This window comes from Mastacembelus armatus, chromosome 6 (assembly GCF_900324485.2).
Source record: "Mastacembelus armatus chromosome 6, fMasArm1.2, whole genome shotgun sequence".
Classification (NCBI taxonomy): domain Eukaryota; kingdom Metazoa; phylum Chordata; class Actinopteri; order Synbranchiformes; family Mastacembelidae; genus Mastacembelus; species Mastacembelus armatus.
The window spans coordinates 1,966,848-1,978,704 of record NC_046638.1 but is presented as its reverse complement, the minus strand read 5'-3'; the positions used below and the strand labels follow the sequence as shown (position 1 = coordinate 1,978,704).

At 40.9% G+C, this 11,857-nt stretch overlaps 2 protein-coding genes across 2 annotated transcripts; both read right to left on the bottom strand.

Moving 5' to 3' along the window:
• Positions 1-354: 354 nt before the first annotated feature.
• Positions 355-4,637, bottom strand: ftsj1 (FtsJ RNA 2'-O-methyltransferase 1). Its single transcript, XM_026312491.1, has 11 exons — positions 4,573-4,637; positions 3,846-3,981; positions 3,690-3,759; positions 3,335-3,443; positions 2,638-2,716; positions 2,479-2,531; positions 2,363-2,416; positions 2,139-2,241; positions 1,278-1,361; positions 1,080-1,183; positions 355-795 (listed from the first exon to the last, which is right to left on the bottom strand). Exons 2-11 carry the CDS (start codon positions 3,964-3,966, stop codon positions 631-633), a joined length of 942 nt encoding a protein of 313 aa, XP_026168276.1. The 5' UTR covers positions 3,967-3,981; positions 4,573-4,637; the 3' UTR covers positions 355-630.
• Positions 4,638-5,239: 602 nt separating this feature from the next.
• Positions 5,240-10,025, bottom strand: LOC113133580 (serine/threonine-protein kinase pim-3-like). Its single transcript, XM_026312488.1, has 6 exons — positions 9,803-10,025; positions 9,011-9,120; positions 7,842-7,892; positions 7,217-7,580; positions 6,855-7,031; positions 5,240-6,670 (listed from the first exon to the last, which is right to left on the bottom strand). The coding sequence occupies exons 1-6, from the start codon at positions 9,864-9,866 to the stop codon at positions 6,471-6,473; spliced, it is 966 nt and encodes a 321-aa protein (XP_026168273.1). The 5' UTR covers positions 9,867-10,025; the 3' UTR covers positions 5,240-6,470.
• Positions 10,026-11,857: the final 1,832 nt, after the last annotated feature.

Sequence of the window (11,857 nt, the reverse complement as noted above, 5' to 3'; positions counted from 1 at the left end):
ATTGGACACCATTGATTACCAGTTGGAAATTCACCAGCTACCCAGCAGATATACTAACGATGAGCATGAGACGGATCAAATTAGCTTTGCTGTCAACTCCAGCCTTAAAAGTGCTTAATACATTAATGCATCAATAAATATAATCCAGTAATATATGTTAAAGTGTAAAGTACTATTATATAGTTCTACACCTGTGTAAAAATATTAAGCAACAAGTAGTTAAACATCACAATATCCTTAAAGTACCAAAATAAAAAGTACTCATTAAGTACTTGTGATGGACAGTGAGCAGGACCCTGTTTTTGTAAACAGTTTACAGCCAAAAACATATTATAAAATCATTCTTGATTCTTGTTCTGGTTTGACTCAAAGAAATGTGCTTTATTTTTAAAATATAACATTACAATTCCAGCCTGGTAGTTGAAGTATCTGTCAGAAAACTATGCAATTCACACATTACAATGAAATCATTCTCCCCCACCAGAAAAACATCTATAGAAATAGGCCAAACATGTTGTAGACCTCTGTACTGGATGCAGAGAAATAAAACTGATGTCCATCTTATCTGACAGAAAAAAGAGAAATTCTCAGAATGCCAGACGGTCTCCTTAAGGATAGCACCAAGATGGATCAGGTCGACTCAGCCAGCTCTGGCTTGTCTTGGTTGGGACAAACAGATGGAGCATCTTCTCTGGACAGCAGGTTGTTTTTGCGCAGGTGGCAGGCCTGCTGGTAGGGGGGGCAGATGGGTGGCTGTGTAGGGGGGGTGTACTGGTATTGCTTACCGGCTTCCAACTGAAAGAAAACAAAGTTTACACCAAGTCTGGGATTGAAAAACACCTTAATTTCAAAAACCATCAATTAACAAAATATTTAAATCACATCCTTATCAGAGTATAAATTTAAAGAATCTAAGGTTAAAAAAAAAGGGCTTTAGTTGCATAATGAAAATGAATTGTAATAACCACAACAGGTACAGCTGAAGTGAAACTGAAATAATAGGCATTAAAATAATACAAATAACCAATGCAGACATCTTGTAATAAATAAATCATGACTATGAAGATGTGTCTGCTCACCTGCAGAGGGTAAGTTCTGTCTGAGTCAAAGGCGCTGAGGTCACCACATGCCAGAAAAGGAACAATAACCCTGTTTGGACCCTCTAACTGGTTAAAGTCAACGTCTGAAAGACAGAGATCAGAACCTTGGCTAAGAACAGACAGAGGAGAACCATATATCCAGATGCAGGCCATATGTAGAAAAGGGATCATAGTTACCATAGGAATGATCCAGCAGAGGGTTGGACATATTGGGAACGTAACCTTCAGGAGGAGAGTAATTCTGACACACCACAAAGGCCTCTGCACACAAACAGAAACAATTTGTTTCTTAAAAGAGGTCATGCATACATTATGGATTCAGATTTGAATGAATTTGACAAAATTAACCTGATTTAATCAAGTTAAGATTTCTGTCAGGACAGGTGAATTTGACCATGTTGGGTTGGTATTGGTCTATTACTGACAGGCAACATCATTGTGTAGCACTGACCTAACACACTTAGAGCTGCTCCTCATGTGTATATTCCACCAGTGAATGTCACTAACTTTGTGCTCTCTCCCCCTCTCTCTCTGTACCTTCTGCAGGTGTCCCTGGTCCTGGACCTATATATCGCTGATGTGCAGTTACTGGTCCCACCAACCTGCAGTGTCTGTTTATTGTTGCTGTTCTGTTCTCTCTCCTCTATCCACTCACCCCAACCGGTCGAGGCAGATGGTTTCATCTGAATGCCACAGGCATGTCCCTCAGTCATGTAGCTGTATGTATCAAGCTCCACTGGCCTTACTAAAAATTTGTTGTTACACCAGACAAATTCACTATGAAAGACACTCAGCAGTGTGACGTGGCCGTTTAGGTTCTGGATTAACTGCAGGGGCTGGCTCAATCGGCTTGATAGGCAGCTTAATCTAGAAGCACAACATGCTCTGTGGTCAGACCTCCATCACACATTCTGCATGTCTCTGATTTTACTTTAAATCCTATATACAACAGTGACTAATTACTGCAACTGTGCAGAAGTCTCAGCTGTATAAACAATAACTATGTGAGCTTGAGGTGGGAATGGTCTTCTCACTCACCAATGCTGGAGTTCCTGCTGCTACGAGGCTTGGCACATGTCACACCACTGAAGAAGATCTTCAGCTGAGAGTACAGCAGCGTCACATCTTTACCTCTGAAGATCTGAGACATTTGGGTTGACAAGGCGTTAATACGGTGTGATCTGACACACAACGGCATGAACCTGTAGATGTTGCAGATAAACTGTAATATTAATAAATCGGATGAATAAAATCGGACTCACTTTGGCAACGAACGTTCCTCCAGGTTTCAGGACATGAGTGGTGATGTTCAGCGCCTGAAAGATGAGTCTGTCAGCATGAAATCACAGACTGGCATAGGTAAACATAAGGTACTCACAGCCAATAGGAGCTGAGCCTGGATGTACTCATCCACATCATGGAGTCCGGTAACTGAAAACAAAAGAAGAAACTAAGTTGTGACAGCTGAATGCAAGCAGCAGGGAGATACAGCAGATAGAGGAGCAGTTGAGGACAGTAGAGGGGGTTGGCATCTCACCGTCTGGAGCTCCATCACACACCACCAGGTCAGCCGGCTGACCCTCAAAGTGACGGATTATCTCCTGAGCTGTCGACACCTGACGGGAAGATGACGACATGGGGTGAGCAATGTTTCCACTTTATTATACAATTTCATGTATATGTTCATTTTTTGTATTGCTGTCCAGAATGACATTTGTTTTTCAATACAAATTTTAATCGTGGTTTTGAGCATCCAAAGAACAAAAAACCTTAATTAAGGACCCAGAGAAAGTCTCAAAAAAACCCACTAGAATTCGTTAGGAGTAACTACAGTGTCTTTAGTAACCCATAGAAATTCCTTAAAAGCCATAAAACCTCTTCATGGACCACTGAAATCTTTTCAGTGATACCTAGACACTCATCAGGAAACTGGAAAAAAAGCTCCTCAAGGACCAACAGATCATCTTCAGTGACCCTAAGACCAGAGCCTAGCAGAACATCTGCAGGGACCCAAATAACCCCCTCACTGACCACTGGAGTCTTTAATGACATAACTAGAACCTCAGGAATCCACAGAACCTGCTCAAGATCTACTGGAAGCTTGGATTGGATGCAGTGTCACATCCTGAACTGTGCCTAAACATTGTTCTTCCCAATGTAAGCTCCTGTATGAGCAGAGAAGAGTGGAAATAAAGGCTCCCTCAGTGGAAAAGGTTTATTCATTATGTCCTCACCTTGGTGATGTCTCCCTGAATCTGAGTGACTCCTGGTAGAGGAGCCATGGCCTGCAGGTCCACTGCCACAATCTTCACACCCTCGTTCTTCTCACCCTTCTCCTGCCCTCTGATTGCACAAAACAACAAAAAGTCTGAAATGTGGAGTTACAAATCACAGCAAAACATTTCTTTAAAGAATAAGGCAGGTGATCTTCCATGTCCTTTTTTTTTTTTTTTTTTTTTTTTTTTTTAAATTTCAGTGGCCTTTAAGTGAAAAATAAAAAAATTGTTTCATTTAAAAAATATCAGTTAAATTGTGGTAACACAGATTTCTGTCTCTGAGTATATAAAACAGACAAAAAAAACAGAAAACCTGAGTTTTCGACTGAGGACCTGACTCCAGCTTCCAGGAGCTGCACACAGATCCACTGCTCTGTTTACACCTGAAAGAGTGAAAAAAATGCATCACTGACAAATTAATATATTTATTTAAAAAACAAAACAAAAAACAGGGCAGAGACCAGTGCACCTGTGAACAGGTTGAACTCGTGGTCGAGCTGCAGCAGCTTGAAGGCACTCCTCGCTCTCCAGCCCTCCTCCTTGGCCAGACGGTAGTAAATGTCCCGCTTGTCTTTGGAGGAGCGACCCATCCTGACCCTTGACCCCTGTGATGGAAAGAACCAGTTCCACACTTGCCTCATTTATACTGGTACTCTTCTCTTACTGGTATTACTGGTATGTTATGATGGCATTTTATGATATAAAGGATTTCACCTTATCATTGTTTTAAATATTTACTAATACTACTACTGTGATTACCTATCACAAAAACAAAATGAATCCAACCTTTATTAATGTATTTAGCACTTTTTATAGCATCAACTATCATCGACAGTTATCAGAAAACGTTATCCTAAATTTACAAACATGAAAGATGTTTGGTTTATTGTATGTTAGCCGAATTGAGGAGCACATCTTATTAAATATAAAAATGTATTTAGTTGCAATTTCTTTAACGCTATGAGCGTGGCGGAGATAGATTAATCTTCCCTAATAGGCTTTTTAAAGGTAGTTTGGCGTCGATGCACATTAAGTAAATTTTAATTTGGGTGTTTGAGCTTATTGTCTTATGTCAGGTTAAGGTTATGAACCTGTGTTAGATATATGCTTACTTATACTGAACTATACAGACAATATAATAACATCAAATTGCGTTTTAACGGATTTTATGAGCTAAATTCAGATTTTTTACTCACCGCTCACACGTTGTTCTGGTGTTGACGATGGAAGGACCCCTGTCGATAGACGTCGCCCAAGCGCCTGTTCAAAATAGCGCCATCACGCAAACTTACGTTTAAAAATTGTTTTTAAAAATACTTTAATCATGACCAATTTTATAACTCTTCTGTAAGTCTTTCTAGACTAACCAAACACTGTAAAATGTCAAAAGAATAAATGCTTTAAAAACAAACAAATAGCCATAGGTTTCCGTTGTGCCACACGGTGGCGCTGCAGACACATGAAGCTTCACCGTGCAAATTCATTATCACAGGAAAATATTAACCATCTCAAATATGATTTAATATTTCGACTTAGAATGTGGTTATTGAAGGTGTTCATTCATGTAAAAAGTGCAGAATTGATTTTAAGGTTTAGCATTAATCAAGTGTGTGTGTATGTGTGTATATGTGTGTGTGTATATATATATAGTACAGAGAACAGTATATCACTCAGAAAATCTGTTTATATACTAATGGTTTTATTTGAAAAATTTCCATGAAAAAAATACTTTTGTCATAATTGTATAATCAAAACATCAAAAACTAACAAATATAACACGAATCTGAGAAAGGTTTAAATTCTTAAAGCTGACGTAAGAAAACTTAAACCTAAATCTGGCTTTAATCTCGTTTTCAGCTCATATGTAAAAAATAATACAAAAAAGTCTATTAAAATAAATAAATACGGGATGAAGAACAAAATAAATACAACTGTACATATATACTGTATGTACAAAAAACAAATACATATATTCCAAATACAAAACTATATTTGCATTGACTGTGCATTTTACAACTGGACACTTGACAGAGAACATGTTGGAAAAAACAGATGAGAACTCAGAAACACATCTCCTTGAAGGAGGAAAGTGAAAAAACAAACAAAACCAAAATGTTAAACCTCGGGTGCAGAAAGACGAAGGTTTTCCTCTTTTCCGTTCATTTTGGCCTGAACTAAACACTGAAGAACAAGAGAAAACATTTATATGCACTAGTGTAAAGTCAAACTGTCATGTTTTTCTTATCAGGACAGAGAGTAAGTCCTGTTGTCCCAAACCAGAATCTGTAGAGCTGTGAACTGTCGACTGTGTGTTTCTTGTATTTTAACTGCTGAGAGCCAAGTAACAGTCTGGCACACGACTCCCTGTGAAACTACAAATTATCATATTTACACTTTGGTCTTTTTTTTTGGATTAAACCAACAAAAATAACTTTCACAATGCTGTTTGGTGGATGATGTTTTTGGACCAAACCAAGCTAAATGTTCCTCCGTTTTCAGTCTTTATGCTAAACTAAGCTTGATATGACCAACGGAGGCTGAAACAACAGACTGATTAGCAAACTCTTCGATGTAGTGACTTAAACTGAATGTCTGGGTTAGAGAAATGGAGCGGACATATTTCAGATATTTTCCAGACAAAACAATTAATGGGCAAAGTAACTGGCTTAACATTAAAATGCAAGTTAGTTGCAGCCCTACTGACCGTTGTTTTGTTGCACTGACGCAGCCCAACATCTAGCACTGTCTAAGCTATCGGCATAAGTTAAGATGTATTTAAGAAAAATGTAACCTGACTGGGACTTTTAATTTCAACAGTGAGGATTCTTTGGGTAAGAACTTTTTTTTGTCCTAACTAAATGAACCTCTGAAGAACCCTCCAGACCATCTCGGGCATTTCTCTGCCCAAAGCAGCTTTCAAGGCACTCTGAAACAGGAAAACAAGATGGCTGTTCCACATCTGAACAGCAGGAGGTGCTTTGGAGTCTGTGACCAACCCGCCTTTGGAGCAACAACAGCATGATCACAAGGAATCTCAAATACCACCACAGGACAGCTGTCAGTCAAGTCTAAGCCTACAGGTAGCCCTGACCAATCAGGGGCTCTGCTGGCTGGAGGACGACGGTGAGGAGGACGGTGAGGAGGAGTCAGCAGTGATAGTGTGGAGTGTGATGCTACTGTTGTCTGTCTGCTGTCCATCGCTGCCCATCACCCAAGGGTGGAGGAGGATCTGCTCCAGGGTTGGCCGGTCAGACGGCTGTTGGCTCAGACACCAGCCAATCAGCTGCTGGCACTCTGTAACAGAAACATGAGATCAACAACAACAGGAAAGACACTACGTCATTTAACAAACTGTGTGCTGTACGTTTCACGTCTCTAGAGTTCACACACGTTCATGAAAGGTAAAATGAAGATTGTGTGGAATTCACTCTAAAACCTGATCCTATGATGGAAGCAGACTCGTCACATTTGGACGTACCCGTGGAGACATTGCGTCTGAAGCAGATCCGTCCTCTCAGAATCTCCTCATCCTGTTCGAAGGGGATGTCCCCACACACCATGTCGTACAGCAGCACGCCAAGCGACCAGACAGTGGCTGAGCGGCCATTGTACCGATGGAACCGGATCCACTCTGGGGGACTGTACACCCGCGTACCTGGAGAGAGGAAAGAGACTTTTGTGGATTCAACTGAATAAAACAATGACCAGACCAAGACAGAATGGCAGCGATGGATCAACAACAGCAGGAAGATCATGTGGTCAAAGGATGTTGGGCACAAGGGAAGCAGCAGGTGTTTCTTGAAAATAATTCCTGACACAACCAAGATGTTGCTTGCTCACCATCAAAGTCGGTGTAGGTGGTGTCTTTGAGGAGAGCTCCTGAGCCAAAGTCGATGAGTTTGATCTGTCCAGTCCTCAGGTCCACCAGCAGGTTCTCGTCCTTGATGTCTCGATGGACGACTCCGCAGGTGTAGCAGTGACGCACTGCCTCCAGAACCTGCAGGAAGAAGCCCCGTGCCACTGCCTCGTCCAGTGCCCCACGTTCAGTGATGTAATCAAACAGGTCCTGTGCTGGCTCAGGGCGCTCCATCACCATCAGCCACCCATCCACCCGCTCCCACCAGTCCAACAGCCGCACAACGCCGCCAAACGCTCCACCCACCTTCTTCAGCAGCATGATCTCCAGAGGAACCACTGTGCCACACTGAGAAAAGAGCAACAAGAGCATGTATCAACACACTGACCATCAACAGAAATTAACCCATATCTACTCTGATGAACCAATATTCATTTTAGAAAATGCACAACTGAAAACCTCACCTTATAACATGTATTATTCCACCAATTATCTGCATATCAATAATGAAAACAAATGACTTGCTGCTATAAAACACTTAGTAGTGTAGGAATGGGCGACAGCAAGAAAGGTGATTAAGTACCATATACAAACACAAATAAATCTTACCACAGAGCTCCACTCAGTCACTCTGTCCCTGCATACATGCTTCACCGCCACCTGCATGGAAACAATAACTGAATTAACATACAGCCTCTGTACAATTAAATATAAAGCAGTAAATTGTTTCTGTACAGAAACAGAATAAACAATAATTTGCTGTTACAGTAACTCGAAGCCATTAATTTACTGGATCAGTCTGAGTAATTTTCTAATTTTTAAATAAACAGGATTTTCTCACCTGTTTGAGGTAATTCCATAAAATTATAATGAAATATGTCACTGCTTCCAACTCCCAAAGATTAAAAAGCCAGATTGTTTCATTAAGACAAAAGTACTACTTAACAGATTACTGCTTTCTTTGTGAAAACAAAGACCACATGCCAGGCAGAGCTGTGCTGTGCCAAGCTAACACAGCTAACAATAAAAGACAAAGTAAAAGGAAAGAGCAAGGCCTTAAAAAATAAAAGCACAAAGTCTCCCCGTGGTTATTGGCAGCCCGTATTGTTGAGTACAGAGGTAATGTGATAATCTGCTTTGGTTTAGTCAGTTCAAAACTAAATTGGCAGTTTTAGTTATTGTAATTCAAGGCAACACAACAGTTGATTGATAAATATCAGAACATTTGAAACAATGAAATATGGGAGATGCATTTGTGGAGTAAGTGCTGTACAACCATTACATATTCAGTGCATTAAAATAGAAGCTAAATCAGTTATTTTAGGATGCAATAATCTAATGTCTCTTTTAATGAATTATTAATTATAGTTCAAAAATATGTATCAGCTGACTGAGAAGCTATAAAATACTATAAAACTAAACAATACTATAAAACTGACAATGTTTTCCATACCCACTCTTTTGTCAGGGAAGAAGGAAAACAGACTTAAGCTTTAAGGTTGACACAATTATTTTTTATAATTAATGGATTCAGAATAATGTAACTTTAAACACCTGCACATGAGCAGGGCATGCTGAGGGTATGCAATCCAACTGAGAGCTCCTAAACGAACCTGGAGATGAAATTGTTTTTGTCTTTCAGGATCAAGAATGAACTTTTACTATCAGCTTTTAATTTGAAGGCTCTGGCCGGAAACGCTGCTGTTTCCCGCGCGCGGCTTGGCGCCTGGAGCCGCGGCCATGTGTCGGGACAAAACAAAGCAGCTCCCCACACTTACCGGCAGCCCGTCGGCCAGACGCACAGCCGAGTACACGGTGCCGAACCCTCCGCTGCCGAGTACCGAGCCCAGCCGGTACAGCTTGTCAAACGGCTGCTTCTCCTGTTTGGCTACAGAAAAGGCGAAAAAACAAGATTATTTTAGGTTATTTGCACGTTTAAAACGTTGCGCCAAAATGTGTAACCCATTAAAAAGACCGCCCTCCTTGTTTTTACTGCCTCACTTTATCATTACAGTAAAAATAAACAAATTGTGTTTTAATGGCAGTTTTTAACAAGCGTTACATATTTTGGCTTTCAAAATGGCCCCAGACTGCTTTGTTTAAAGGTCACACGGTGACATATAAATCCACCAACCGATCAACGGCGCAAAATGTTTGGATTTAATGACAATAATGTTTTCAGTGGAAATATTAAACTGTAATCGACCACAGACTCTTAGATATAAAGAGATGATGGTTTAGGTGCTATCGGCTACATTAATGTTAATACAGGCGAGTTGTCCAAAGATTTATTAAATATTTTAGCAAACAAATCTGTGCATGTTATGAAAATGGCGGTGAGTTTCTGTCTTCATGTTAAATTGGCGGTAACGTTACACGTGTTACGGCAAAAATATATGACCCGTCCGATTCTATGACCTAGTTACAAACGTCGGGTTTTGGCAGGTCAGGTTCGGGTTAGGGCCCCGGTCCGGTGGCCCAGAGAGGACTTGGTCTATAAGGGGAAATAAGTAATGAGGTCACCGGGTCCGGTGTGACACCGGCCGGCCTGCTGACGTTAACACCGGTACCTTGCTGCAGCTTCGCCGGCAGGTCCGTGCTGTGGGAGAAGGAGCCCAGTTTGGTGAGCAGCATACTGTTCGTGACCTCTCCCAACAAAAAGCGACACACGTCGGAAATACTGTCGTAATAAATCCAGTCAAACAGCAGAGTCTTGGTTTCTCCTCACGGGCGAAAAAAGACAAAAACAGATTTAAAATCCATTGAGGTTCAAACACGAGAAACAACGGCGCCTCCGCCGCCACCGTTTACAAAGACCATATAGATCCTTCCGCCTGGCCGCCGCTGAGCATAAAATAACAACACACAACCCGCCGCTTCAGACCCACATATTCACACCTGGATAAATGCTGGTACGCCAAGACCTATGCGTTCATGGTGAATTTAAACTCCTTGACAGGAAAAGCAGAACTACAGAAACCTAAAACATGCGGACTAGTTTCACGCACAGTAGTAGGACCAGCGCAAGGATTCTGAGAGGGTTTACTGCGGCAGTGCTGCGGCTCATGCCTTCTCAATAATCGGTTAATATAAATATTTAACAATAATAGCAATAAAACAATAAAAACAAACTATTATGAATATTAAAGTCATAATGAAATGAATCTTCTAACATGTCCCAACCCTGGTTCTGTGCCTCTATGTTAATTATTCATCTATTTCCTCTTATATGACAATAATTTAGCTGAAAAGTCATTTTTGAGTATTTTTATATCTCGCATGAGTGTTTTTAATTACCATATTAAACAGGAGACTATTACATAAATGTTTGCAATCAGTTTGAAACTGGACCAGCATCACTGAACATACTGATGTAAATGTCATGAGTTTAGCTCATTGTGGCAGCTAAGTGTTATTGCTCTCCAGCAGAAGTAGAAGACATATGTGGATATTTTAATTAAGTAAAAGTACATGTTAGGAAATATTTGATTATTTGTTCAGTCAGCTGTTATGGAGCAACATGATCCTTTATTTAGTCATGTGTCCACCTGATGAATCTCCGTGAAGTATTTACCCTCTTTCAGCTTTGTTTTTGGTCTTTTCCACTTCTTGAAGGAAACATCTGGCACTCTGCTCCGCTGTGTTCACAGCTCATCTCTGACTGATTTGTAGAGCTTCATTTTCTGAAACCAGATGCCTGCTGTGTCTGAGAGTGCAGCAAACAGTAAAGATGTGGTCTCCAGTTTGCAGCCTGACATCAGGTTATGTAAGACTCGAATGAATGAGTTCCATCTGACTAATGAAGCAGCATGAATGTGGATTTATTTTTGCAACACAAAGACGATCATTTGCATTTCAAATTGAGAGAGTTTAGTTGAGGAACTGGTCCAGAGTCTCAGCAGGAGGACACACCGAGGGAGCGAATTAATGCTGAGTGACTTCTGAGTCATCCCACTGATTCAACATCTCTGAACCACAAAAGCCTGAGCAACTGAAAATCACCTGGTTTAGTTCCACAACTGACACATACAGTACAGGCACTAAAATAACATGACAACTGACAGTAATGAGATTTGGGCAGTTAACCTTCAGTCATCGATGTGTTTAATGATGCTACTAAAACTTTACCTCCTTTTTATGTGTGTGTTGTATTTGTGCCTGGTGTATGCAGCGCCCTGCTGCAATGTGCATTTGTCTACAGTCAGTTTTAATAATGGTTCAATTTTAATGTTTCCTCATCTAGTCTCCAGAAGCAAAGCAGCAGCTCAACATTCCCACAATGCTCTCTCTCTTCTCAAACCGCTGGAGCCGGTGGGATTGTTTTGGCTGAGGAGGAGGTGGAGTCACATGACCAGCTATGTTATATCCACCCTGCTGAACCCAAATGTAGGTCAGCCCCTCCTCCGCCACTGCGCTGAGCGTGAAGAGATGGAGCAAACACAAAACAGATTTAAAGACATTTAAAGAGCTGCTGTTGTTCTCTGGAGACAAACATCCTCAGACTGATCTGAGCTCACATCACAGCACCATCGTGACATATACAGCACAGTTGTTCCACTGCACCGGGTCCAGATCTGTCTGAACATCTCTGCTCGGTCAGAGGACAGTCAGACTTTTCCTACGTT

Excerpts from the sequence above, each read along its gene's own strand:
- ftsj1 (XM_026312491.1), bottom strand. The coding sequence starts at position 3,966 with ATGGGTCGCTCCTCCAAAGACAAGCGGGACATTTACTACCGTCTGGCC. Across the intron at positions 3,760-3,845 it reads CGAGTTCAACCTGTTCACAG|GTGTAAACAGAGCAGTGGAT; the intron begins GTGCACTGGTCT and ends TCACTCTTTCAG. Across the intron at positions 3,444-3,689 it reads GTCCTCAGTCGAAAACTCAG|AGGGCAGGAGAAGGGTGAGA; the intron begins GTTTTCTGTTTT and ends TTGTGCAATCAG.
- LOC113133580 (XM_026312488.1), bottom strand. The coding sequence starts at position 9,866 with ATGCTGCTCACCAAACTGGGCTCCTTCTCCCACAGCACGGACCTGCCG. Across the intron at positions 7,581-7,841 it reads TGACTGAGTGGAGCTCTGTG|TGTGGCACAGTGGTTCCTCT; the intron begins GTAAGATTTATT and ends CTCTTTTCTCAG. Across the intron at positions 6,671-6,854 it reads CAGACGCAATGTCTCCACGG|AGTGCCAGCAGCTGATTGGC; the intron begins GTACGTCCAAAT and ends TTTCTGTTACAG.